This window comes from Oreochromis niloticus, linkage group LG1, assembly GCF_001858045.2.
Source record: "Oreochromis niloticus isolate F11D_XX linkage group LG1, O_niloticus_UMD_NMBU, whole genome shotgun sequence".
Lineage (NCBI taxonomy): Eukaryota > Metazoa > Chordata > Actinopteri > Cichliformes > Cichlidae > Oreochromis > Oreochromis niloticus.
Window position 1 is genome coordinate 2,546,370 of NC_031965.2, and position 27,196 is coordinate 2,573,565.

The 27,196-nt window shown below is 41.9% G+C and overlaps 1 protein-coding gene across 1 annotated transcript; it reads left to right on the forward strand.

Moving 5' to 3' along the window:
* Positions 1-957: 957 nt before the first annotated feature.
* Positions 958-25,909, forward strand: LOC102076095 (USP6 N-terminal-like protein). The gene is made up of 14 exons (XM_019366477.2): positions 958-1,395; positions 7,101-7,174; positions 13,918-14,003; positions 14,089-14,128; positions 14,213-14,293; positions 17,202-17,309; positions 17,637-17,746; positions 19,581-19,629; positions 20,708-20,828; positions 21,077-21,171; positions 21,265-21,330; positions 22,445-22,544; positions 23,179-23,331; positions 23,436-25,909. Exons 2-14 carry the CDS (start codon positions 7,109-7,111, stop codon positions 24,134-24,136), a joined length of 1,776 nt encoding a protein of 591 aa, XP_019222022.1. The 5' UTR covers positions 958-1,395; positions 7,101-7,108; the 3' UTR covers positions 24,137-25,909.
* The last annotated feature ends 1,287 nt before the right edge of the window (positions 25,910-27,196 follow it).

Consider the following 27,196-nt stretch of genomic DNA (forward strand, 5'->3'; position numbering starts at 1 on the left):
CATATCTGGTGCCACTCCTTTCAGTTAAGAACAGGAAACCCAGGCTACAGCTCTCAGGGGCTCAGTAGAATATTGCAAAAACATTGCCTGGTCTGAGGAGTCCTGATGTGTACTGTGACAGTTATGGCAGGGCCAGAATTGAGTGTAAACAGCGTGACTCCTTCCTGCTGCTGCTGGTGCAATTTTCTTGACATAATTTGGATCTCTTAGTACCACTGAGCACGGCCTACCTGAGTATCATTGCTGACCGTGTCCATCCCTTGATGACCACGGTGTATCCTTCTTCCAATGGTTTGCTCTTAGCAAGTACAACCTTCAGGTGGAGACCCAAACGCATGATTTGTGTAACTGTGTATTTAGATGCTGTATGTGTGATGATGTTCATGCAAAGTTTAAATGAGATTGGGCCACCTGTTGGGGAGTAGAGAGGGTACACACAGACTTAAACAAATACATATGCAACAAGAATATTATTTTTATTATTAATATTTTATATTGTATTTTTATTAGTACATTTTCAAAACTTTAAATTCCAGTTGAGAAATATTAAAAGCAGACATTTTAATCATTTCTCGGCTTGACGTCGCTCTTCAGCATATCCATGAACAGCATGAACACACTGCTCTAAATGTTTCTGTCCAATCAGGCACTAAAACTATCCAGTCATGAAGCTTCAGGAACAAACAAATCAAACCAGTTAGATACGGCCTGAGTGAATCTGGGCTCAGTCTGTCTTGAGTTTCTGTGCAGGGTAACCAATCAGATGTTAGGTATCATCTGATGATGCGCAATAAAAATGATTATTGATTAATTATCTTATGATGCAGATACAGGCACCATAAAATAATTATCTTAAATGAAATTAATTATGCATTTAATACATTTATTTTCATTAATTAATATTGTGTATTTATTGACACTTTTGATGAACTAATTGTGCACGCAGTTATTTCATTCTGGCACTCTCGGCGCTCCATACCTCTCTGCCTCCATCCCTGCACTGCAGTGTTTTTCCAGCAGATGTCGGCAGCAGAAAGCCCAGTTAGTGCTTCTGTGCTGGTGTTTGTCTCCACCGGGACAGCTGTTGTCGGAGGTTCTGTTTCTTTAAGGCCGGTTCGTTTACAGCTCACACACGGCTGACGATCGGCGCCTGCTCAGTGCGTCTTCTCCGCTGCTTGGATCGCGGACCTGGAGGGTTTCTGCCCCGTCCGTGTGCTCCTGTGTGCGCGTATGTGTGTGCTGTGTCTGATGGTAACCCATGGATTGACGGAGGGGGAGGCTATTGTTACCAGCCCGGTGGCTTGTTCTGCTGCAGCTGCACTTTCAGCAGAGAATGCCCAAAGCAAACGGAGCGGTAACTGCACGGATAGCGCAGGAATACACCAGAGAATCAAGGTAATTACACACGTATTTGTTTCTTTGTAGCCATGCCCCAGCTTTGTTTCTTATTCTCTGTGGAGTAATAATAATAATTAAAAAAGAGGTCTCGCGCGAGGCTGTAGAATGGTGTCAAATCACAGCATCGCGAGCGGCTCGTACTATCGGAGGCTGTGGGTTTGTTTACCAGCGCTAAATGACACTTTGAGCCGCTACAAAGGTCCTGATGTCAGCGAAACACGTCCACACCGTGGGCAGCATCCTTCAGCAGCCTGGCCCTGCGTGTGTCTGGGATGGAGACACTGAAGGCAGCAGCAGCAGCTCTCGGGCCTGCTGGGAAAGGAGAGCTTCGAGAATACACCGAAGTTATTCAACATTTTTCCTGACAGCTGAAAGCAGAAGCACTGTTCAGATATTCATTGCGTTTTATTATATTGGCGTATTTCTGCTACTGCTGTTTTTCCTGAAATGATAACCCATAACACTGTACTCTGTCTTCATTGGCTTAATAACTGCCTCACTCACCCATACACATTCTGCACAGTAACTTACATGTGATGCATATTAGTAACCACAAACACAGCACAGTGGTTAGGTCTTAAATTGAACCAATGTATGCCAGTTCTTCAATACTGAGTACATGAATATTTTTTCTAATTATACATTGTACATTTCCCAGATGGGGTGTTTAAATTTTTCTGGAGCACAGAAAAAAAAGAGATTCTGTTTTTTGAGGTTTAGCTGTGAAAATGTAAAGGTTTTATTTATCCAGTTTGAAACCAATGAAAAAGATCAACAAAGTGCAAAGTTTCCATTGTACTTTATTAGCTAATATATGAGGAGTCTGTAAGTGTTTTACAGTCTTCAGAGAGAATCACCAGGAGTAGGCTCCAGACCACCAAGGGCTAAAAAAAATCCCCTAATTCACTGGGTGTTCTTTATCTTTAGTAATTCAAGTAACTGCACAGGAGCCTGAGTCATTCAGTTACAAAACATTTAAGTATGTCCTCCTGTACTCACTTCTACTCTCTCACTCGCTCTCTCCTTCTCTTTAGAGCTCCAATGATGCTTACTCCTAAATTAAATGGCATTTGATCAAATTCCCAGGCTTGTGGTTCAACAGGAAATTTTTAACCACACGGCTCCCAGACAGTGCTGTAAACATAAAGTACACGGGGACAGATGGATATTCAGTTTATGTAGAAGTCCAAACCTCAGATTTTAAAATTACAATGGCAGTGACCATTATAGTTCAAACTCTATGTACTTAACACAAAAGACACAAACATAAAACCTGTGTAGGTTTGTAATGTTTTAAGGCAGGGAAAAAACCCAAAGTAAACTTTTATCAAGAAATAAAATGCAAGTTAACACACACACTCACACACACACACTTCCAAAGAACAGGACCACAGTAACTGAAATCACCCTCTGTGCACTTGGATCTAGAAATAGTTAAAAGATCTGCAGCTTAGAATATTAAAGAAGATTTGTTACATTTTGGTAGGAAGTTGTCCTGGTGACCTTATTGCTATGATTATTGCTGTCCAAAATGATGCAAAGGCTTCTGACTAGCACACTGTGTTTCTGAGACACGTCTGAGTTTTTAGACCAACAAAAAATGTTTCAGTTTTGTCTCAAGTTTGCCTTCAGTTCTAAATGTCTCAGGTTTTGAGACATCCAGACATCAGCACAGAGACAAAAAAGAGTTTAAACTCCTCTGCATGATATCAAATGGACACACCACTTCTTTGAAATTGAATATGACTTAAAACCAGGATCATATGTTCTGATTCAGCACGTATCCTGATAGAGTGATCTTAGCTAGTTTAATTTGTGAAACAGAGCTCATGACATTAAAATTAGCCGATGCAACCAAACACTTTCTACACCCTCAGTAGCTTAAATGTGCAGAGGACAAAATATGACTCATTTCCCACTTTCAACAATCCTACCTCTGACCGTGAACCACTTCAGCAAACATCTTGGTTCAAGTCCAGCGCCCAAGTCTCCAGTCGGAGATGCGGTTTATTAAATAAAGCTCAGCGTGTATTCTGAGAGTAAAACACAGTCTGCAAAGGCAGGGTACATGTTCATCAGTCAGGTAGTGTAAAATTGTGCAGTCCCGTCTCTGTTCCCTCTCCTAGGTTGGGTCTCCACCCTTTGTACTGGGTCTCCTGCCAGAGCTCGTCTGTGATTTAGTACGCTGACCACATGCAGCCGCTGCCATATGTTTCAGAAGACAGCTCATATTTAAAGCTTCAGTGCCCATTCCTTGGTAGGCTCTAGATGAAAGTCGTTAAACGTTTTTGGTCATCCGTTACAAGCTACGGTCTAAGGACAGATGGGAAAGATTTGTCTTCAGCAACAAAACAAGCAGGACCTGAAGACAACAGTAACACAGCAGAAAGGTAGCATAGTGCTAGCTACTGGGTGAAAACATACATTCAGTTCACTTTGCATAGTCAGACGCTCAGTTTGCTCTCTGTGTCATTTGCTCAAACAGTTTATAAATCAAGAAACTCAACAGGACACAAGGAGGTCAAATGGACTCAAATATAAAGTACTACTATAAAGTAAATTCTGTTGCTACAGTGTGACACTACAGTGTGGCATTTTTGCCTAAATATCAGAGCTACACTCTTAAGGTGGATCCTTTTTGTGGACTAAATGCCCATTAAACCCACACTTCTGCACCTGTCTGCTGTTTGGCTCCTCAGAGCTCTCTGTTTCTCTTTGTTCAGGCTTCGACAAACACAGATTTTCACTGCATAATCTTACTTTGGGGTTTTTCCTAATCCAGATGATTTGCGTTGTCCTGCAGTGTGTCCGGATCATCACTCCAGGCCTGTCACTGGTGTAGAGCCAAACAGAGGATGCAGATTAAGCTGGATTAATACCTCTGCTTCTTTGTTTGATGATGAAGCATCAGTCAGAATCCAGCTTCAGCTGGGTGAGGTTCATTTTTTAAAAGTGGCTCAGATAGATTATGCTAGGCCATACTGGTAATTGTACTACATTGCATTTTGTGCATTGTCATTACAAAGCAGGTTAACATTGCTAATTGAGCAGTGAAGTAAAGTGAGGCTTCAGCTGGTCTCCCAGGACCCATGCTTCTTGTTGCACCTTGCCTTGTGGCAAATACCAAACCAAACCATGCAGTTCCTTCGCAATTTACGATGTAGATTATGATGTCACTTAAATTGTAATTTATGACCTTTCACATAACCTGACATGCACCTCCAGAGAACTAGACATAAGAAAGCCAGTTGGATGCACAAAAGGTGTCAGCTGACAGGTCATGTGGGCTGGGACTGAAATAAACTAATGTTAGTACTTTATCTCAAACCAGTGATTTATGGCCCCTGTCGAATGATTTAGGAAGTAATAAAAGTTAATGGCAGTCATAAAACTATCATAAAATTATGATATTTCATAACTCGGTAATAATCAATTATCAGATGCCCAAAAATATATGATCATGAAAATATGGTGATGGACGAGGATGATGAAGAGGTGGTTTGAGATAGAAATGAAAACTATGGAATAATTCATATTTTTGTGCTAATGTGATTTCAAACCAAAAAGTTTACTTTTTAGACAAAATGTCACCTTGGCAGGAGCCTGTGTGTGTGTGTGTGTGTGTGTATGTGTGTGTGTGTGTGTGTGTGTGTCTGGTGCTTTTGTAAGGATGAGGGGAGTTGGAGGCTGCGTGCCCCGATAGAAAGCTTTATTACATTTTGTTTGTGTTTGTTTAATCCCAAAAAGGAAAATCAGAATCAAAGTTAAACTTACAAACGCTCCACAGACCCCGAGAGAGTCAGGTGTGACTTTGCACATGGGTCAGTGTGGGTAAAATTCTCTCTGACTCAAGGTGCGACCCCGAGATGGAGCTCCTCCCCGATCCACCAATGAAACCATTTAAAACAGAGGTGGCCCTAGCGAGAAAAACCTCTGATCAGTACAGCAATTTCAGAAAGGCAGGCTCTCGCTTCAGCCACTAAGAGACCGGGGGACAGTTTTGATCTGACCAATGAGCCGAATTTACAGCCTTCTGACGAGTAAAGCGTGCAGTTTTTGAAACCAACCAAGACAGCTTTGCAGATGCTGCAGAAATACACAAGTCCTTACCAGCTGCCCCGCATGAATAAAGTTTTCCATCGCTGCGCGCAGCCTCCAAAGTATAAATTATTATTCCATAGTTTGGAATAATAAAACCACCTCTTCATCATCCTCGTCCATCACCATATTTTCATGATCATATATTTTTGGGCATCTGATAATTGATTATTACCGAGTTATGAAATATCATAATTTTATGATCGTTGTAAAAATTATGACTGCCATTAACTTTTATTACTTCCTAAATCATTCGACAGGGGCCATAAATCACTGGTTTGAGATAAAATACCAACATCCCTCCTCTGATCTGCAGATAAGTGTGACTTTGTTATGCCCAGGTCATGAAACAGAGAGGGAACATTTTCATGGTGGCTTCCCATATGGAAAAGATATATATAAATCTTATAAAGTTTGTATCTGTCTTGTGTGAAACTTGTATGAAAAGCATACAAGAGTGAAAACAGATATGAGATCCCTTGAAAAATTATATAAATGAAACTTGTATGTTTTGGATACTTCCTAAAACAATATATGAAAGTAATGACAAAGTGGCCACTTTCATGAGTAAATCATATAAGCCTGATATGATTCACTATATGAAGTAGGCCACATCTGATGCAAGTATTTTATAAGTTTTTACTATTTCCGTTTATTGGATTTAAGTGAAATTATGAAATGTACTGTTTTGTTTTCTTATTACTATTACTTATTAGTATTAGAGGCTGTATAAGTTAGGAGAGTATGTATTGCTCTTTAAACAGGCCTTGTCATGTCACAGTTTGGCACAGGACCTTGTGCACCTGTATATGAGCACTAATACTTTTATGCCTTCACACGGGGCCTACAGCTCTTCAATCCAGCTGACAGACAAATGCACAGTACACTCACCATAACCTGCTTTCAGATCACTAAATCAATTACCACGTCTCAGATTTTATTGGCCTTGGTCTGGTACAGGATATTTCCTGAGTTCAGATCCACCGGGATAAAAAAGCTCCTGTTGGAAAAACTACAGTTTTCTACTTTACTGAACTTGTTCAGTCCTGTAGCACAGCGGTCCCCAACCCCGGCCTGTGGCCCGGTACCACACAACTCACAGACTGGTACCAGGCCACGGGACCTGAGGCTGAAATTTATGGTTTTCAGGGTTTTATCGGTTTTTATTATTATTTTTTTAGCATTTTTATTGTTAACTCGGTTTCCCTGGGTCTTTTCCTGTGTGTTATGAATAAATTTTCTTTTTTTTGGTACCGGTACTGGTTTTATTTTGTATTACCATTTACCATATTTATCCGCAACACCTTAAAGGCCGGTCCGTGAAAATATTGTTGGACATAAACCGGTCCGTGGTGCAAAAAAGGTTGGGGACCGCTGCTATAGCACGTTTGTAGTGCAGTTTTGCAGCTGATATTTTAAAGCCCCACTATGATATTGTTCTACTAACACCTCAAATTCAAGGCAAACATCTACTGATGTGTGTTTATTCTCTGAGATCTTTAAAAACAAAGCATGCTTCAGGTATACCAGCTCATCATACTAAGTCATCGTCAGTTGTTGTTTTCTCTAGTTTATGCAGATCTTGCTTTTCCTTTATTCCGCAGATATTGACATGAAGAAAGACATTGAGAGTCTAATAGCAGAAGAACGAGCTGATATCATCTTGAAATATGCTACGGTGAGTTTACATTATCACGTGTTTTTTGTTCGTGTGTTGGAAGAAGAGTTCTCACACGGTTGATTTTGGGCTTAACAAAACCAACAAACACACAAAAGGACAAAAATTCAAATGCTTTCTTGTGTTTGCTTTGTGTGCAGCACATTTCTGCATGTGTGGAGGACAATAAGCGTGTATGTGTGTGGGTGGATGTGAGTATGCTGGCAAAGTGCATTAATAACATGTTGTGTAATAATATGTTTATGCCTGTGGTGTGATGCCTCGGAGAACGAAGACCACAGATATTGATTGTGACTGAAGTGGAAACTAACATTAAAAGCAGCCGTTAAAAACTACACAGACATAATTCATTACATCCTTTCCTCTTGGTTAGTCGTCAATGGACTGAAAAGAAAGCCTCCACTGTACACATGTAGTACAGGTTATGTACTTCAGTTACAGGCTGATTTTCAGTGTCCCGCTACTGATCCAGATACCTCGGCTTTGGGAAATGAATGATCCATTCACCTACTCTTCAGTCTGAGCAAGAAACTGGAAATCATTCTTTTATTCAGGAAGCAAAGTCAGGCTTCAGGTCTACAGTAATAATAAATAAAAGTCTGGACCACGGACCTTTATATGAACGACCGGTGTAGCCACCTAAATGTTATCTATCGATTCGCTGGCTATGGTTTTGAGTTTAGCTTTTTGCGTGTAGCCATCTTGGTTTTTCTGAGCGACAAGTTAACATATTTGGAGCTAGCTAGCTTGTTAATAATATATTGAAACGTAAAACAGTCACTGCAGAGGCGCATGTTCGTGGCAGTCCTCAGCACTCTGTTCTTAACAAAATCAAAAAAACACTACTTTCTCTCACCATTACTGGGAAATATAACTCCTCATGGCCACGCTATCATAGGTGGTAACCCTACCCTAGCCTGATGTATTGGAGCAAGGCAAAACTGACTTTTTTTTAAAAACATATCAATGCTTTGATTTTCTCAGTTTGAATAATTTTTTCATTGTGATTGCACAAGTCTTAGTGAGATCGTCACCTACGTTTTTTTAAAAAGCTGGAAAGCTTCTTCAAGCTGTAACATAGAAACGGAGCTTTGGTCAGAGTGGTAAATGTGCTGATGCAGAGCTGAGCTGGGGCCGGGTGGGGTTGGTGACAGCCAGAGGTTAAATTTAGCTCAGCGGCTCGCAGTGAAAGGATGGCAGTGGAGGGGTTTGAGCTTTTTAGCCATAGCAACATCTGTGACAAACTGTGCAGTAATTGAGTTGACACTGACCTGCAGGGACTGGCTGTACTCCCAGTCACTGTGATTTCTGTGGATGGGTTCTGGACACATGCAGAGCACAGTGTAGAAGAGAAACAGAGCTGGGAGAAGACCGATCCCACACCACGGGGGTACCCTGGGTAAACGCCTGTCAAACATCAGGTTTATGGTTATATTGCTAGAGACATCAACTGAGCCTGGTTTCACTGGCTCCCTCTGATGGTTCATTCACATCACAGCATTTTCCACACAGTGTTTGCCACTCGACAACCCCAGGTGATACTTTAATTTCGCTATTGTGCTAATCTGAATTACAGTAATTTGTTGCTTTTAAGAGATTTCTCTGTCAAACCTGGCTGCAGCAGTATGTGGGAAAGATTTCAAACTTCTTTTGATTTCATCAAGAGGCAGCTTGGAAGTTCCAAAACACAAGTAGTAGTTGTCTTTGTTCTTCATTATTCTATCCATGGTTTGAAAGCCTAACCTTTATTCTTCTAAACATATCTCTTGTCATTGTGGTTGAATAGCTCAGTCTTTGTCTTGTCTTAAAGCTTTTCCCCAGAAGGCTTTTGGCTTGTCCATGTGGACAACTGCAAATTTCAGTTGAACCTGAAGGTATTAATTTCATAAGCAGGGACTTTTTCTTTGGTCGACACTCTCTCAGTCCGTGGTTGTGTAAACAGCTGGAAGGCCAGTGGACTGTGGACAGCGACACTGGCCTTCCAACATTTTCCAGCTCTTGGTAGGCTTGATCTTGGTGGTTCCTGGTTCGTTCCTGAACATCCTAATTTTGTCTTAATCCTTAACCCTTAATTTTGTCTTTACATACAATTGTTTGAAATTATGGTCTGCAGTTGTTTAGAAATGGCCAATTAAGTTTCTGGAACGGCCTTCCCAATGCCCCAAACTCAACCCTATTTTAAATTTGTGGACTGTGCTTAAAAGCCAGATCTATGCCAGGAAAACAACAATTTTTACATACTAATTCTGCCAACAAGGGTCATCGAATATCCAGCCAAAATAATGCAGAAGTTAGTTGATAACTACCAAAACATATATTTCAGGTGCAGGTTTCTAAGGGGCATTTAACCAAATAATAATGTACATATACATTTGAAAATCTGCGTATACTTGGATTAGAGAAAAGTCAAAATAAGTTCAAACTTGTGGGCCCAATTCTTGTTTTATTTTTTTAAAGATTAAAGATGTATCCTGGACAGTCAAACTGGAAAAGAACAGTTCAAAGAAATTACACTGTGTATTATCATCTTGAAAAAGAATATATGGATGACAAAATGATTCTTCTTTTGATGCCTTACTTTAAAAAATATGATCTAAAATGTCCATAAAACTCTTTCCATTATTTTCAAAAGAAGCCAGAGCTCCAAAATGATGCTCTAAACATTAGCAGTACAGTATGTATAAAATTAAGAACATTAAAAATGAGGAATTACTGAAACATTAGGAATAACACTGATTATCTCTTCTTCATGGAATCTGCTAATGGGTGCATTTAAGAAGTGAACGTTTTGTCTTTAAAGCTGACGTGTTAGAAGCTGGAAAAATTGGTAATGTAAGGATTTGAGAGGGTTTGAAAAGGGCTGAATTGTGCCGGCTCAATAACGAAGTCAGAGTATCTCCAATGCTGCCACTCCTGTGGGGTGTTCCTGGCCTGCAGTGGTCAGCATCTGTCAAAAGTAGTCCAAGGAAGGAAATTGGGTGAACCAGAGAGGGTCATGGGCAGCCAAGGCTCACTGATGTACACGGGGAACAAAAGCTGGCCCATATGGTTTGATCCAACAGCTACTAAAGCATATATAGAATACAGAGTGCATCACAGTTTGTTGCGAATGGGGCTGAATAGATGCAGACCAGTCAGGGTGCCCATGCTGACTTCTGTCCACTGCCCAAAGCAATGGGCAAGCGAGCATCTGAACTGGACCCCAGCACCGTGGAAGAAGATTGGCCTCGTCTGATGAATCACTTGTAAATCATGCGGATGGCTGGGTGTGTATGTTGTTTCCCTTGGTAACACTTGTCACCAGGATGCAGTATTGGAGGAAGGCAAGCTGGTCGATGCAGTGTGATGCTTTGGGCAATGTTCTGCTGGGAAACCTTCATCATTGTGGATGTTACTTCAGCATGTACCGCCTACCTAAGCTTTTTTGCAGACCATATACACCCTTTCATGGAAACAATATTCAGCTGGATAATGCCACCTGTCAGAAAGCAGCAGGGTTCAGAAAGCTTTGACGAGCACATCGAATTTTAGGTGTCGACTTGGACTCCAGATTCCCCTCAATCCCTTCGAGCATCTCTGGGATATGTTGGACGAACAAGTCCATGGGGGCCCCTCTGGACTCTGTTGCTAACATCTTGGTGTCAGATACCACAGCACACCTACAGGGGTCTAGTGGAGTCAATGCCTCAGTGGGACAGTGCTGTTTTAGCAGCAACACAATATTAAGCAGGCGGTCATAATGTCATAATGCTAATCGCTAGCTCTTACCACTTGACTTCTGTAAGTAAATGGCGCCACTAAGTAAGATCGGGGTAACATCAGCTGTCTGTTCGTTGGCACCCGTAACTCACAGTAGCTGTGCCATTCAGAAAAGATGAAAGAAAACAAGGCAGAGTAGTCGAGTTGTGTCGAATGGTTTAAAATGGCCTGACAGTCATTAGTGCTGTGAAATAAGGCAGCCGTACTGGTGCTCTCGTGTTTTGATGCACTCCATCAAATCTTATTGTGTCTTATAAATGATGTGAGTCATTCATTTAGTGAATTAGATTCAGTTGTAGTGAATCAGCGTAGCAAAATTTAAATGAATGCAATTCAAATAGAGCCATCTCTCTGGCTTTAATGTCTTTCTGTAACACACTGTGTGTCTCCAAATGCCCTCAGTGTAAAATTATTTTTAGTCCTCTCACTCTGATGACGCCGACATCACATGCAGGGCCTCCAGGGCTCAGAGAGCCGACTCAGCCATGGTGAAGCTTTACACTTTCTTTGGGTTCGCTCAGAACAGGATGCTGATTGGCTGCTTTCCAGTTAGTCAGCCAACCACAGTCGAGTGGAGTGAGAAGCCTCTCGGGTTGGCTGTCTGAGGATTAGTTCCCTCTGTGTTATGTCAACACTGGGATCAAATTGTTGCTCTAATGGATTTTCCATGATAAAAGCATTACTTCTAAACTTTGTGCAGGTTTAAGGAGATTCTAAATGCATGTCATGTACAGTTGTACTATGGAGAGAGACTGAGTGCTTACTTGATTAGGGGAGGAGGTTTGTGTGTGGAGTTTTCTGTGCACATTCATACTGTGCTTTTATTCATTTAGTTAGTCACATGTGTACTTTTTGGCTTTTGACTGTGATGTAAAGCTTAAATATTTAAATAGATGTGTTTTAAAAAATGTCCAACTGGCAACTAGTGATATCATACACCATGGAGTACCAATGCACACTGTAAATGTGGAGGTTATACAGTATGGCAATGTGGCCTATGTGGACCCTAATGAACATGATCATGACATGCTTGGTCCTCAAGCGTTGATTCTAAGGGGAGGTGCAAAGCCCAAATTCAAAAGTAACCTAAAAAAAATACAGTACAGCGGTCCCTCGTTTATCGCGGGAGTTACGTTCTAAAAATAACCCGCGATAGGTGAAATCCGCGAAGTAGCCAGCTTTATTTTTTACAAGTATTATAGATGTTTTAAGGCTGTAAAACCCCTCACTACACACTTTATACACTTTTTAAACTCTCAAAGTTCAAACCTTCGTAGAAAAATAAGTCCAGTATTATAGAACGAAACCAAAGATCAAACCCTGTTTTCAGGTCCAGAACATGGGAATAGAGCAGCTGCCAGAGAATTAAACATCAATGAATCAATGGTACGGAAGTAGAGGAAGCAAGAAGAATGAGTTGAGTAAAGTTTGACTTATCTGACTGTTTGGTTTCGCTTATTGCGCCTTATAATCCAGGAAATGCAGTAACTTCTACCGTCCTTTAGCATGTCCAGAAGTCCGACTTTTTGTGCGATGGTTAGCATCTTCCTCTGCCTGTTGGGAGCTACTGCAGGAGCCTCTGACGGTGCAAAACGTTTCGTCGACATTGTTGTTTGTTGGGGAGAAAACTTACAAACATACAGTGCAGGACTTCAGAGTCACACTGCTAGCATCGAAGATTTATGTAAATTTGACAAGCTGAGCGCATTCTGTACTGGACAGGAGTTACGGCACGAGATTCATTGACAATGGTCTACAGCCAATCAGGACACAGAACACAATGTGTTGTAAAAAAAAACAAAAAAAACAAAGCATGCAAAATTGCACCAAAAAAAATCAGCGAAACAGCGAGCCTGCGAAAGGAGAACCGTGTTACAGCGAGGGACCCCTGCATATAAAAGATTTCTGGACTCCAACTACAAATTTTTTTAAGCCAGAAGTGACCACAGGGCGATCGTGGCTCAAGAGTTGGCAGTTCGTCTTCTAATCGGAAGGTTGCCGGTTCGAGCCCCGGCTCCGACAGTCTCGGTCGTTGTGTCCTTGGGCAAGATACTTTACTTGTTGCCTACTGGTGGTGGACAGAGGGCCCGGTGGCGCCAGCCTCGCCTCTGTTAGTGCGCCTCAGGGCGGCTCCATCACCAGTGTGTGAATGGGTGGGTGACTGAATGTGTAAAGTGCTTTGGGGTCCTTAGGGACTAAGTAAAAGCGCTATGCAAATACAGGCCATTTACCATTTCTGGATGAGAGCGTGCAATTCTAACGATCAGTTAATGCCACGTCAGTCTAAGCCGACTGACTCTTTTTGGAGACGGCCTCAAGTGGCCCCAAGAGGAACTGTAGTTTCTGGTACTTCTACGCTGGTTCAGCTTATCAACCCCACACCTTACTGCTAGTTCTGTAATACCTGTAATAATAATAACTGTAGCATGAAAGAGGAAAGGAGCAATATGCCTGTTCAATAAGTGAAAACATAATTGACCTGTGTCCTTTACCCACTGAAAAAAACCTGATGGTCAAGTTGGCTGATTTTGATTATTGTTACTGTCTGTCTAACGTTAAATTGTGAAGATATGAATGACAAACACGATTGTGTGCAAAGGTTTGTGTATGGACCCAGATAGAAGACACATGGGAGCCTAATCTGGACTTCTTTTGGCACAGCACTAGCAAATGCTGTATCCAGGCCAGGCACAGGCCAAAAGCCATGAGCCAGGCTTTACGTGGGTTATGTAAAAGTGTTATGTGGGCCAGATGTAGGCCAGATGTAGAACTGACCGATGTAAGGAGCACCTATATCCATACTGTAGGACCTTGGGCTCATCAAGAGTCATTAAACTCCATTTTTGGGCCTTTGTAGTTCCTCCTTTAGGGTAGGTGCGCTTCAGCACAATAAGAACCTTTTGTTTATGTAAGTAATTGTACAAATGTGCGTATCTGTTTGTCTAGACTGTAGTTTGTAAGTTTATACCTGTTACTGTTTCCAGGGCAGGCAGGGCGGGGTGGAGATCTACCCCTGGGAGGATGCTGATTACAGCATCTACAAAGTCATCGACCGTTTTGGCTTCATGCAGTAAGTTCAAAGTAAAGTCATGCCCTAGGTACCACTCTGCCCTTTTTTGTAGCATCTCATCATTTGTTTCTCTTCATTCTTCCAGTGAAGATGAGCTGCCGGCACCAACTGCACATGAAGAGAAGGTAAAGAGGCAAATGCCACATTTCTTTCAGGGCAAATGCATACAGTAGGTTGTTTTTGTTCACCAGCTGCTTTTACTTTCGTAGCTGAAGCAGCAGGAGATCGAGAGAGCAGAGAAATGGCTGAAGATGGTGAAGAAGTGGGATAAATACAAGAGCAGTGACAGGGTGAGTAACAGTTCACACGCGGAGCACATGGAAAATTCAGAACAGATTTATAATGACTTCATTGCTGGAGACTTTAGAAAATTGCTGACAAACATGTAAAATTGCAGCTGGTTTCTCTGATGTCAGCGAGTCTTGTAACACAGATTGAATCAAAGAACGTGTTAATGTTGAGTCCAGAACATATTCAGCTCAAATGTACTCCCTCATTATGAATAATTCTGAATCAAAGCTTTCACCAGAATATACGTCACACTAGGAGAGGAAAAAGCCCACAATTTTCTCTCCATCCCTGTCCATCTTGCTAATGATGTCCTCATACAAGCTTCTGGCAAGTGTCCTCATAAGTCTCACGAGCAGTCATAACAATAACAATTTTGCGGAAAAAATGATGAATGCAGATTCCTTATATGCTAATTTCATTCTCCCATTATACAACACCAAAGGTTGGGTTCTGACACTCTTCAGTTCTGAGTTTGTTTCTTTGGTTTCGCACCAACACTCAATGTGCGTCTTTGTACGGGATGTGTAAGGGTGGAAAATTAGCTAGACTGGTTCCGACCCTCTGGAAAAATACCTACATTAGTGAGAGAGTCGCTGCTATGCTTATTGATCATTGTTACTGTGGCTGGAAAATCAAAGACTCAACCAGAGCAGCTGAGTTTAAGGGTGAGTATACATCCACCGTTAGCTTGGTCTCCACTAGCGTCAGTAAATCATTCATAAATGGTAAATCTCTGTGTTATTGTTGTCTTTACCATAAAATATAAAGGACCTTGCAGTAACTGTTGTTGGTATTTGGTGCTATATAAATAAAAATGAACTGAATTCAATTCAATTTAATCCATCATTGAGCATTTCTGCCATTTGTCTTTGTTAAAAACATGAAACATTATCGTGCTGGAAACATGAACTTGATCTCTTTGTTAGCCTAACGCGCTCTTTTAAAGTCGTCATTGAGCTCGTTCTAGTTGGAAGTTGTAACTGTAAACACCGGTCCTTTTCCAAATGACTGAATAAATATTACAACATGTACAGTTCCACCTGACTAAAGCTGGTGACAGTAGTCTCTGTTCTGCTCTGCAGCTTTGGTGAACTTTGTGTAGTGGCAGCAGATCTCTGGCTGCTGTGGATTCTGGTTCAAAGAGCCACCAGTTTACAGCAGGTCCCTAAAGCAGAACAAGCACTTCTGTCACCAGCTGAAGTCTACAGACTCAACAAAACTCTGTGGTCTACACCAGCACAACACCAAGCTGAACAGTTTGCTCAGAGGCAGCACATTAGTGTATAAGGACCAGAGTTAGTTGGTTAGCAGGGACTGAACTGTCAAAATCAGAGCTAGGAGACTGCAAGAGGAAATATCATGTTGCTGTCTTGGAAAGATGGAAAAAAATTAATAAATCATTCAAAAATATAGTTGTGCAGCCTCCCTAAGTCCATGTGGGAAAACCTGTGAGGGTACTATTTGTTCCTCTCTGTCCTTGTCTCTGGCCCACGTCGTATGTTAAGGGTCTGCAAAAAAAACAAAAAAACAAGAGTAATCAAAAAATTTTAAAAATCTGTAGCTTTGTTGTAATTGTAGGTGGAATTTTAAATCAGATCTCTGTAGTCAGCACTTCAATAATCCCAGTTCTCATGTGGCTCCTCTGCAACCCCTCATCTGACTGAATAGTCTAAACTGGCCATGAATGTGAGGTTTGAAGTGTAAAGTGCTTTATGAATGTGTGGCTAAATGTGACTTGAGAGGTCAGTAAGCCGAGAAAAGCGCAAGTACATCAAATACATACACAGCAATGAGAGCAAGCAAGGCGGACGTCATGAACTGTGTGTGGCAGGCAGGACTGGACCCGAACGCAGACTCACAGACAGGACTTTAACACAAAAACACAGCTTTATTGCTGGAACGCGTCAATACAGAACTAAACTGGGAAACCTAAAAACTAAACTATGAACAGAACACACAGCCAGGTATCAGGGAGATCACCACAACACTTCACTGTTTTGAAACTTCGATCTCAGTCTGGCACAAATGCTTCGAATGTTTCATGGAGCCTGCTTTGCCCATCACTAGCCTTTCATTGTAAGGGCTTAAATACACACAAGAGTGGAAACACAGCTGGGGACAGACACAGGTGAACTGAGTCAGACTAACCAGACAGACAGGAAATAATACCAAATACAAGTCACAATGAAACATGACTGTCAAAATAACACAGGAAGTGGCACAGCAAAGCAACATCCAACACTCAGATGAAGGCTTAACAAAGAACATGAGGGGAATGGTAAATAGAGCCAAAAATGACTAAACTCACAGTTTAACCAATGAGCTCTATTATAAAGATAATGCTAAACTCAAAATACTGTCTAAAGGAAATACAAACTCATCTAAGGATAAAGCATTACCAGGAACCAAGAGCTCAAAATACTCTAGAGGTAAAATAAAAAAGTAAACAATAACTGCAAGCAGCTATAAATCCATCCACAGCTGATGAATACAAAGGAAAACACAGAGGAAACAAAACAAAACAATAAACAGACTCAAACTCAAGCTGAATACAAATAAGCATTAAGTCCAAAAAAACAAAGCACTTGGCCCAAGACCCAAGAACATGAGGGGGGGGGGGGGTTCCTTGTTGATGAGTGGAGGTACTTGTGTGTGCAGTTATTTTGAGAAGATGCAAAGCCAACCAATCCCGGTGTACTGTACGACAGAGACATACAAACCTGCCTCGACTGCTCACAGAAAGTGTTTTCAATGCAAAAAACTTTTGCTTTTACTGTGAACGGGGTCGTAGGCGATCAGTAGGTGGTTTAACTTTCCGATGATTCAGTCTTTGCAGCTTCTGTTCTCTAAACTTTGTGGCGTTTTATTCACTCAGTGTTTATCATTCCCTCTGCTCTGCGCTGTCAGATGGTAAAACGGGTATACAAGGGCATTCCCCTGCAGCTCAGAGGCCGGGCCTGGGCACTGATGCTGGACGTGGACAGGACCAAGAAGGAGAACGAGGGCAAATATGAGGTATTTATTCACGTCTGAAATGAGTCTCTTTGAAAATCTGTTGGACATATAAATACGTTTTTTTTAAAAGCTGAGAGAAAAACATTGTTATAACTGTTATAAACTGTAGCTATGTTGGAAATGTTAGAAGTCTAATGTCATAAAGTAAAAGTATAAAAGTAGCATGTTTAAAAAAAGTTCAACATCAACAAGTTACAACAAAAGTGCAATAAAGTCATTTCCTTCATTTGTAAAACACGTTTTTGTATCTCTACTGAATGACATATTTTTCTTTCAGCACATGTACCTCCACATGTCCTTGTTGACTTTCGTCTGTTTTTCACTCAGAAAATGAAGGAGCAGGCCAGACTGTGCTCATCGGAGATCAAACAGATTGACTTGGACATCAACAGGACGTTTCGAAACCATATCATGTTCATGGATCGCTTTGGAGTCAAGTAAGTTTCACTGTTGAGTCAGATTTTGCAGCTGAAATGGATTTCAGACGGGTAAGCGGCTCGGACTTTCTGTTCTCAAAGGATATTTATAACCTCCAAGCTCAGTGGTAAGATCCAAAGTTACAGAGACATATTTTCAAAGTACTGAGCAAATGATGTAACTTGTGCATAAAAGAGGAATACAGTGTGAAAGCATACAGTTATCATATGCTTTCCGCAAAGTGTTAAGATTGTTAGGTTGCAGTGCTAATTACAGGACAACATTTAACAAACAACTGTATGAATTGTATGAATGGGTGTGATTGGGTGAATAAGGTATGTTGTATGAAGCACTCTATAAGAGCCAGCTCAGTTACCATTTACACTAGTGCGACAGCAATCATAATATTCCCCTCTGTTTGTCGAGAACTACCAGATACACACATTTTTAGGCCTTTAAAGGTTCCTTAAGTCTTGTAGCTTCAGAATTAGTTAATAGAAAAAGAGTAAACAAAGCTGAGTGAGATGAATATACCAGCTCAAGTTAAAGGAACAAAAAGAAAACAGAAAAGAAGGTTGAATAAAAATGTTCCCTTCCTAGTACACACAAAAGCAAACTGGTAGACTGGCTGCAAATGGGAAAAACCACAGATCTCGAAAGAACGAGATTGCCGATACAAGCAGCAGAAATGTGGCTGACCTCTCCCTTTTAGATACTATGAGAAGTTCAGCCATCCGGGAGGGGCTCAGAGTAGAGCCGCTGCTCCTCCACATCGAAAGGAGCCAGTTGAGGTGGTTCGGGCATATGACAAGGATGCCTCCTGGGCGCCTCCTGGGTGAGGTCGACTGGGCATGTCCCACCGGGAGGAGGCCCCGGGACACGCTGGAGAGATTATATCTCTCGGCTGGCCTGGGAATGCCCTGGGGTTCCCCCGGACAAGCTGGAGGAGGTGGCTAGGGAGAGGGAGGTCTGGGCTGCTCTGTTTACTCTGCTGTCGTCGCGACCCGGCCCGGGATAAGCAGAAGAAGATGGATGGATGGATGGATGGATGGATGGATGGATGGATGGATGCTGGATATTTTAGATATAAATCTAAATATGTTCATGGGTTTTCTTACTTCTGGAAGGAACCAGAGTTTGTGGTTTCACCCAAGTGTAGGCTGGATGCAGAGCAGGCTGAAATGAGTAGTGCTGAGCACTGAAATCCCTGCATCCAGGTTACAGTCAGAGGTAAAACCTGAGACCAGACGAATTAAGGACACTGATGCACATGGCTTGGATGTCCACATACTTTGGGTCATGTAGTGTGTGTTACGTATCATTTTCCAGGTTGTAACTGTTACCACATTCAAACAGTTTAAAAAAGTGCGAGAAGAAAAAGATCAGTGTCTGTGGCAGAGAGACCTCAGGGTGAACTTGGACTGAGTGTGAGAGAGAGGTGGGCAGGCTGAGCTGTGGATGGCGTGGGTTTGTGTGGAACCTGATCCTGTAACAGAGTGATGTCACTGTCAGTGTAATGGTCCACAGGCCTGTTCAGAAGCAGCAGTGGAAAGTGTGGGGCAGGAGAACATTTCAGTATCTAACAGATGTTCAGGATACAAAAATGATTTTTAAAGAGCAGAGACGGGGCTGCAGTCTCTCTCTGTGTTACTGTTACTTTTTCCTTTCCTCTCAGTTCTGGTTTGTAACTCTGTGTCCACTGTTTGCTGTGGGGTTTACTTACAGCTTCACATACAGTGTCAGGATTCCTGACACTCATTTTTTCATTTCCTCTCCTTCTCACTCCCTTCCTTGTTTCCTTTTGTTGTTTCTTCTCCTCTCCTCTCCTTTCCTTCCCGTTTCTTTGATTTACAGGCAGCAGGCTCTCTTTCATGTCCTCTCTGCATATTCAGTCTACAACACAGTAAGTAGCTGTTTTCTCTAGATTACGTGAAACATTAAAATACCAGCAACTCAAGTGAACTGATAAAAATCTGCAGTCACGTCTAAATTTTCTTTTCCTGGGCAGAGACTTAATTTTCCACTGTGGTTTATTGTGCACCCCTCACAGTACTGCATGCATTTTACATGATATTCATTCAGTGCTTTCAAAGTGGACAGTTACAGTCAGCTGATACAGCGCTGATGGTTGTCTTACTGAGCTGCTTTTATTATTTGCAGAAACAGGATTTTTACTAGACGTGCCACTAAAAAATTGCTGAAACTGCAGCACTCATAGAATAGTGTTGCAATGTACTATGTCAAATAAAGTTGCCTATATTTGCAATATACTATTAAGACAGTATCACCATTGCTTCTCCTGTACATATGAGTAAAATCATGTAGCAGTGTGTCTGCAGTGTGCTAGCTGCAGCTGGGGTCCTTCTCTCATGTTCTCCTGTGTGGGTCCTCGCCCACAGCCAGAGTTTTAGGAGTGCATACAAGTTTGCATGGCTGTCTGTCTTTCATTGTTGATCCTGCAATGGCCTTTTCCCAGGGTGCACCCTGCCTCTCACCTTGCGCTTGCTAAGATAGACTCCGCCCCCTCAGTGACAAAAGCTCTGTGCTTTTGTTTTTTGCTTTGCATGATAAACATTTCAAAATAGGAATGACTCATTAATTGAAAATTTGCCAATGTTTAATAGATTCTGGGTTTTTTTAATTAGTTTTGATCGTGGCCCATCTGCTTTATTCCCTCTGACTTTTTAAGGCAATATAGAATATACAAATACAACAATAATACTACTGCTGTTAATAAACATAATATCCGTGGGGGAGAACGGTCCACCAGGAAAGAGTGGAATGATGAGTCTAAAAAAAGAAGTTGGTTGCTGGATGTTACTGTGGATTACCCACACTGTGTGATGGCACATCCCACAGGATGATGACAAAAAGTTAATAACTGTTTAATAGTCTCGTGTTAACTATGTAACCTAGTGTCAGTTACAGTTACCACAACAGCGGAAAGCCCATTATTGGGTTTTTTTGCCCGTTTCCTGCAGGAGGTGAGCTACTGCCAGGGCATGAGTCAGATTGCCGCCCTGCTGCTCATGTACATGAATGAGGAAGACGCCTTCTGGGCCCTGTCACAGCTGCTCACCAACCAGAAACACGCCATGCATGGTGAGACATCCCAGAGGATTCATTCATTCATCTGAACATTAACAGCAAACATGTTCTCTGCATGTCTGTGAGATACAATGAAGCTAAATGCTGAAATCATTTTCCTGCAGCTTCACCAACCGTGCAGATGACAGTCTTTGGCTCTGCGGGTGGTGGAGCTGATTACAAACTGTACTGGTTGTCAGATTTGGTTTGGACTGATATGATGTTAAATTAAAAAGTTCTCACTTCCCTCCCGCCCTGTTAAGGCTTTTTTGTACCAGGCTTTCCAAAACTTCAGAGATTCCAGACACATCATGATCAGATTATTTCCAAGCTCATTCCCAAGCTGAAGAAGCATCTGGTGAGATCAGTTTTTTCTGTTTTTAAAAAACTTGGAGTAACGCTCTAGCAAGCAGGATACATGCTAATTCTGTCTCGTGTTCTCTATTTCAAGGACAAAGAGCAGATGTCTGCAGGCATTTACAGCACCAAGTGGTTCCTGCAGTGTTTCATTGACAGGGTGAGTCATTATCTTGGGGTAAAGAAGTAAGATTATATTTTTCTGCCTGTTAAATGTTGAATAAAAGGTCATCTGATTATTTTCTCACCATGTGAAGAGGTTCCTTTTCCCTCTTCTTGTTTTATGTTGTGTCATTTCCATATATCTTCTCTATTTTGCTTGGGACGTTTTAAAGCAGTTCAGTTCAATTTTGCTATAGTGCCAGGTCACAACAACAGGCAACACACAGTTCTTAATATTAAAAGGTGGAACCCTACATCAGAGCCTGAAACATACTAAACTAAACCGAATAAAAATCTGAAAACCCCCTACGAGCTTGCACCTGCAACAGTGGAGAAAAAGAACTCCCTCTCAACAGGAAGCTATCACCAACAGACCCGGGCTCTGGCAGCGCCTGCTGTGATTGGTTGGGGTGTGAGGAGAAAGAAATGAAAGAATACAGAGAAGAAGAAGTGTTCAGCAGCCTGAGCGTGTGGCAGCATAAAGAGTCACCTGATCCAGCCGTAACTATAAGCTTTATCAGAGAGGAACGTTTTAATCCTGATCTTCAAAGAAAAGATGCTTTATGTCTCCTAAACAGAGCTGGTTCTGGAGGAACCTGGTATCTCAATGCTCTGAATAATAATTATTCATTAATTAGCCAGATTACACATATGCTGCTCATTAAAATGTGAATTTAATTTATGAATTTAGCCAATTTAATTTAACAGGCCATTTAGCATTAGCAGATGCTAATCTCTGTAACATAAAAACACTGAATCGCCTTTCACACACAGTTATACTGTACATGATTTCAGCAGACCCTCTGATATATGAGCTCGGGTACATCCCATTAGGAGAGAGCATTAAGACCTGTCAACCTAAACTGTTATTAGCCTTCTACTTGCATGCCCACAATCCTGTGGTAGTGGTCTGGCAGGGTTTGGCTGTTGTCAGCACTTCTCCATCCCGCTGAGTTGCCGGGCTCAGAGGGGCCTCTGAGGTCTGAGAAGGAACTAAACAAACTTCCTGACTCCAGTCAGCAGGAGAACAGCACATACGCGAACCCACTAGCACAAACAAATCCAGCTAAGCTGCAGTGATTCTCTAACTTTTTGTGTTTGTGATCCGGCAGACACCGTTCACCCTAACGCTCCGCCTGTGGGACATTTTCATCCTGGAGGGAGAGCGGCTCCTCACCGCCATGTCTTACACTATCCTCAAGATACACAAGAGTAAGGAGATGATGAATGGGTCGCCACGAAACGATAAATCACTCTCTGCTCAGCTTCCCCACTGAGCCTTCTACACAACAACCACATTATGTTAACTTTAGCCTCTTATTAACCTCCTGAAATTGAGTGATTTTGAAGTTTTCCAGCTTTTGTTTGCTTTCCTAAAGTCTGCCAAAGTGAAACTTGGCAAGGCCACACTTTGCAATTTAAGTGCTACTGACTGGTGTCTGGTCTCAAGACATCTGTATGATTTTTGCATAAATGTCTGTATACTTGTGTGATTCAGGGTTTCTCTGTTCGCGTGGATGTCTACAAGTGTACAGATGTTTACAGTCGTTTAAATCATTTGTAGCAAAGTTGAAACGTTACTATTGCAGAAAATAGAAGATGTTTGTTTGTCATCAGTCTGATGATACTATTTAACATTAATATGCTTATTACAAAATCATATGTGAGATTACACAACTCACTTTACACAAACTGAGTTGTGTAACTCAGTTTGTGTCAGTTTTATTGTCAGTTTTTTAAAATAGGGGTTAAATATCATCTGAATACAGCCCTAGTACAAGCCAGATCAGACATGACTGCACACCGGAGGTTGTTTCTGTGAGTTTAACATCTTGTTTGTGAACAGAGCGCCTCTTGAAGATGTCTCTGGAGGAGCTGAGAGAGTTCCTGCAGGAGCGCATCGCTCAGACTTTTTTCTACAGCGACGACGTGATCGTCGAGCAGCTTCAGGCCTCCATGGCTGAGCTGCGAAAGATGAAGCTGGATCTCCCGCCTCCAGGTACGCGGCTGTCCTTTTAGGAGTCTCCAGTACTCCAGTACATTATTCGGTGTGAATAAATTGCACTTAAGGAAAATAAACAGTTCTTATTGGCTCGTTTTTAGGGAAGCCTGAGGAGCTGCCTCGTAAGCCGCTGGGCCAAGAGCTACCCGTGCTGCTGAGTCCAGTGCGGCCCTCTGAAGGGAAGCCAACCTCAGCTAGCGGCTTCCCCAAAGCCGGCCTGTGCCTCCGCATCATCTCCCACCAGCCAGACTCCATATCCCCAGACCAGAGCCCCTCCAAGGACCTTGTGAATCTTGAAGGTGTGGACAAAGAGGAGACTCCTTTGCCTTCCCCAGATCCCGTCATCATCCACAGCCAAGCCCCAGTCACCCCTGACAGCTCCCCACTAGCAGGGCCGCCGCCTTACCAACCCCCATGGAGTCAAACTGTGGATGCAGCAGATCAGCCGTCACCACGGTCAGACCCGGAGAGGGTTGGAATGGAAGCTGACACAGATGTCCCGGCAGGACCTCCCTCACCTTCAGAAATAACCAGCGCCCCGCACTCGGCCTCTACGGATGACCTCACTGCAGACGCGCGTTCGTCCGTCACCGATCAGTTCTCCTGCAAAGTCCCGCGGACTCTTTCGGCGCCCGTGTCTCAGGTAGCCTCGCCGGCTTTGGGCATGGCCCAGTCTGAGAGTCTGCCTGCAGCAGAGCGGCTGCAGCTGCCAGAGCAGGCCTCAGCTCTGAGCACAAACGGGGACGTGAACCCGGACTCGAGTGCAGAATCAGAGGACACATCGGCTGCCGATATTTCATGAGAAGAGCAAAAAAGTGTCGAATGCTAATTTATTTATGAGGCTTTTACATGTAAAAAGGTCAAGTCTGTGATTAATGTTCTGGTGTGATTTATTAGTCAGATTTACAGTGTTAAGCAACAGTTGCTTCAAAATGTGCTTTCAGTTTTGGGACCAGTATTTATAAAAGTTTTGTATTTGTCAATTTTCAAACTGACTTTCTAAAGACTTTTGTAGTGGCTACAAGAAGCTGTTTCCACCTTCGGTCTTTTCAACCCTTTTTCATGTTAGGTCACATTTTAACTAGTAGATTTTTGCCCTTCATATGGCTGAAAGTTCCAGATGTAGGTTACAAAGACAATATGTCGACATAGTAAAAGGCAGCTTGTTTGGTCCTAAAGCAGTGAACAGGACGATATATGTGCCGTTCTGTTAGATCCAGTATGACAGTATCCAGTTGTGGGATTGGCAGAAGTAAAGGACATGCTAGCTAGCTGTAATTCTGGCTTTTAAATTTCTTAATTAGAAGATGTCTGTCTTAATACAACCCTCACATGCTTTGCTAAATATTTATAAGGTTTAAAAGTCTTAGGCCTGTAACTGATAAGAAATAATCAGAGAGATTATTATATAATTCTGAGAGAATCAGCTGAGAACGTTTGTCAGATTCAATTGATTTTCAGTTCAGTTCTTTTCTCCAGTGCCCACAAACCCCCCCCCCCCCCCCCCCCCAATCTTTCCCCTTTAACCGAACATTTTAAAAAAACCACCTGAGTACCAGCTAAAATCCCCGATCTGTGGAAAACACGTCACTTCATTGTTCACCTTTGGGCACAAAGCATTTTTGCCCAGAATCATACTGACTGAATAAAACTGCCGTCACCTGCTTTAATCAAGACATCGTATTCTAGGTCTGAATTGGCGGGAAAGTCATTTCCAAGGACTCCAAGTCTGAAGCATCATCCTTTACAACAGACGAAACATTTTTGTAGTTTTTTAACTTTTTGTCTGCTCAGTTTAGGCCTTTGTAAAGTGTTTGCTAGGAGAGTTACAGGTTTATTTTTTGTAATAACGTCTCGATGCCTTATTTGGATTGGCTTCAGTTCTGTGTTGGACCTCATTGAACCTAACCTGACTCTACATCAGGAAACAGAAGCAGCTTCCTGGTGCTGTACTGATCGTGCAAATCTCTGACGTGGTGAGCAGGCTCACTGTTGCGATTATACGTACTGAAACCTATTGAGCTCATTTCAAAGAAGTGCTTTTTTTCTAGCTCTGTAATTTATTGTTTGTATCATCTTAGAAAAGGCATCTTGTGTGTTTCCTCCTTGAACAGTGAAAATATGCAGTGTTTTTCCATCTGGCTTAAAGGGAAACGAATGTGTATGTATCAGATGATTTGAACATGTGTTTAATATTGTACAGTGCTGTAGAACCAGTAGGTAGACACAGCTGGGACTAGTTTGTTCATCTGAAGGTAGAAAAACTTCTTCTGTTCTTAGAAATAATGAAATGCTGACATCTTGTGGTTAGTTTAGATTAAGAGTGTCTCTCGACTTATAGACGAGCCAGGAAGAAGAGAAATGTTCTAGAAAGGTCTTCATTTTTTCAAATAAATCTATTCATATTTTACAATTTAATGCCATTGTTTTGAATTATGTAAATATGTTTTATGGTATTTGACTATATTTACATCCTAAAACTCTAAATCCTCCAGGGTTGGAGAAATGATGTGCCAAAGTCCGACCAATTAGCTGATTGAAATCTTGGAGGTGAAACAATAAACTTTAATTTTGATTTTCTTTGTCTTTCTTGACTCTTGCAAAGTAAAAACGTGTGGGGGAAATAGCAGATTGTGGGTTGGTGGTCTAAGATGTTTTTAGACTGAAAGGGACAGAACGAGGCAACGATATGAGCGATGTGGTAGTGCTAGGTAAAGATCAGCAGGAGAATTAAAACATGTATTATTAAACCTAAAAAAAACTTTGAAATTTAACTAAAATTTCTAAAAATATTAGATATTAGAAAAATACAATTTGCCTCACCTGTTTAAAACTATTTCAAAAGAGATTCTTTGCCTGGGCGTTACCCCCGGTAACACGGTAGGCAACTTTGTATCAGTCTGTCGAGTCATACTAACAGTTAACACACAATAAATACATACAGCAAACAAATAAATGTTAATATTGGACACTAACACTGGGTTGTTGTTTTTTTTGTCTTTGTCTGCGGGGATTTTTACAGTCAGGCAAGCAGAGACAATGAAGTGTTAAATGATAAATGGTTATAAATGGTTTTTATACATAGTGCTTTTCTACTGTACCTGAGCACTCAAAGCCTCTTTAAAGGAAGAAAGAGAAACCTTTATTAGCCCCACACGTGGGACATTTTTGGTCACGGCAGGAAGTACAACAGCAGTAAAAAAATTAAGAGAAAAAAGAGAAAAACAATAGAATAGAATAAGATAAACAGAATAACATACTACACAAAACGGAAAGAACACCATATACAATAGAATAAGCACAAACAGAATAAAATACTTTGTTACATTGGGAAAATTGGACTTGGTGCCATTGCAAAACAAGGAGACAAGGAGGGCGAGAGTTACAGTTGTGTATGGGATGGTTGTGTGTGTCTGTCTGCACGTGTGTGGTCCTCTGCAGAGACCATGTTGTGGAGTCTGACAGCAGTAGGAAGGAAGACCTGCAGAGTCTCTCCGTCCCACATCGTGGGTGCCGCAGCCTGCCACTGAAGGAGCTGCTCAGTGCTGTCAGAGTCTCCTGCATGGGGTGGGAGATGCTGACCAACAGCGATGACAGCTTAGCCGCCATTCTCCTGTCACTCACCACCTCCACTGGGTCCAGAGAGTGTCCTAGAACAGAGCTGACCCTCCAGCCTGTTCAGTCTCTTCCTGTCCCCAGAAGAGACGCTGCCGCCCCAGCAGACCACACCGTAAAAGATGGCTGAGGCCACGACAGAGTCATAGAAGGTCTGCAGGAGCAACAGGAACAACATGCCTCATTCACCTATTCATACTAACTCTTTTTTCTTGCGTCATATCTAACATTCACACTCTGATGGCGC

Bases quoted from the DNA above. Each gene is read 5' to 3' on its own strand.
- LOC102076095 (XM_019366477.2), top strand. From the start codon at position 7,109: ATGAAGAAAGACATTGAGAGTCTAATAGCAGAAGAACGAGCTGATATC. The intron at 17,310-17,636 runs GTATTTATTCAC...TTTTTCACTCAG, and splicing joins AGAACGAGGGCAAATATGAG to AAAATGAAGGAGCAGGCCAG. The intron at 21,331-22,444 runs GTGAGTCATTAT...GTGATCCGGCAG, and splicing joins TGCAGTGTTTCATTGACAGG to ACACCGTTCACCCTAACGCT.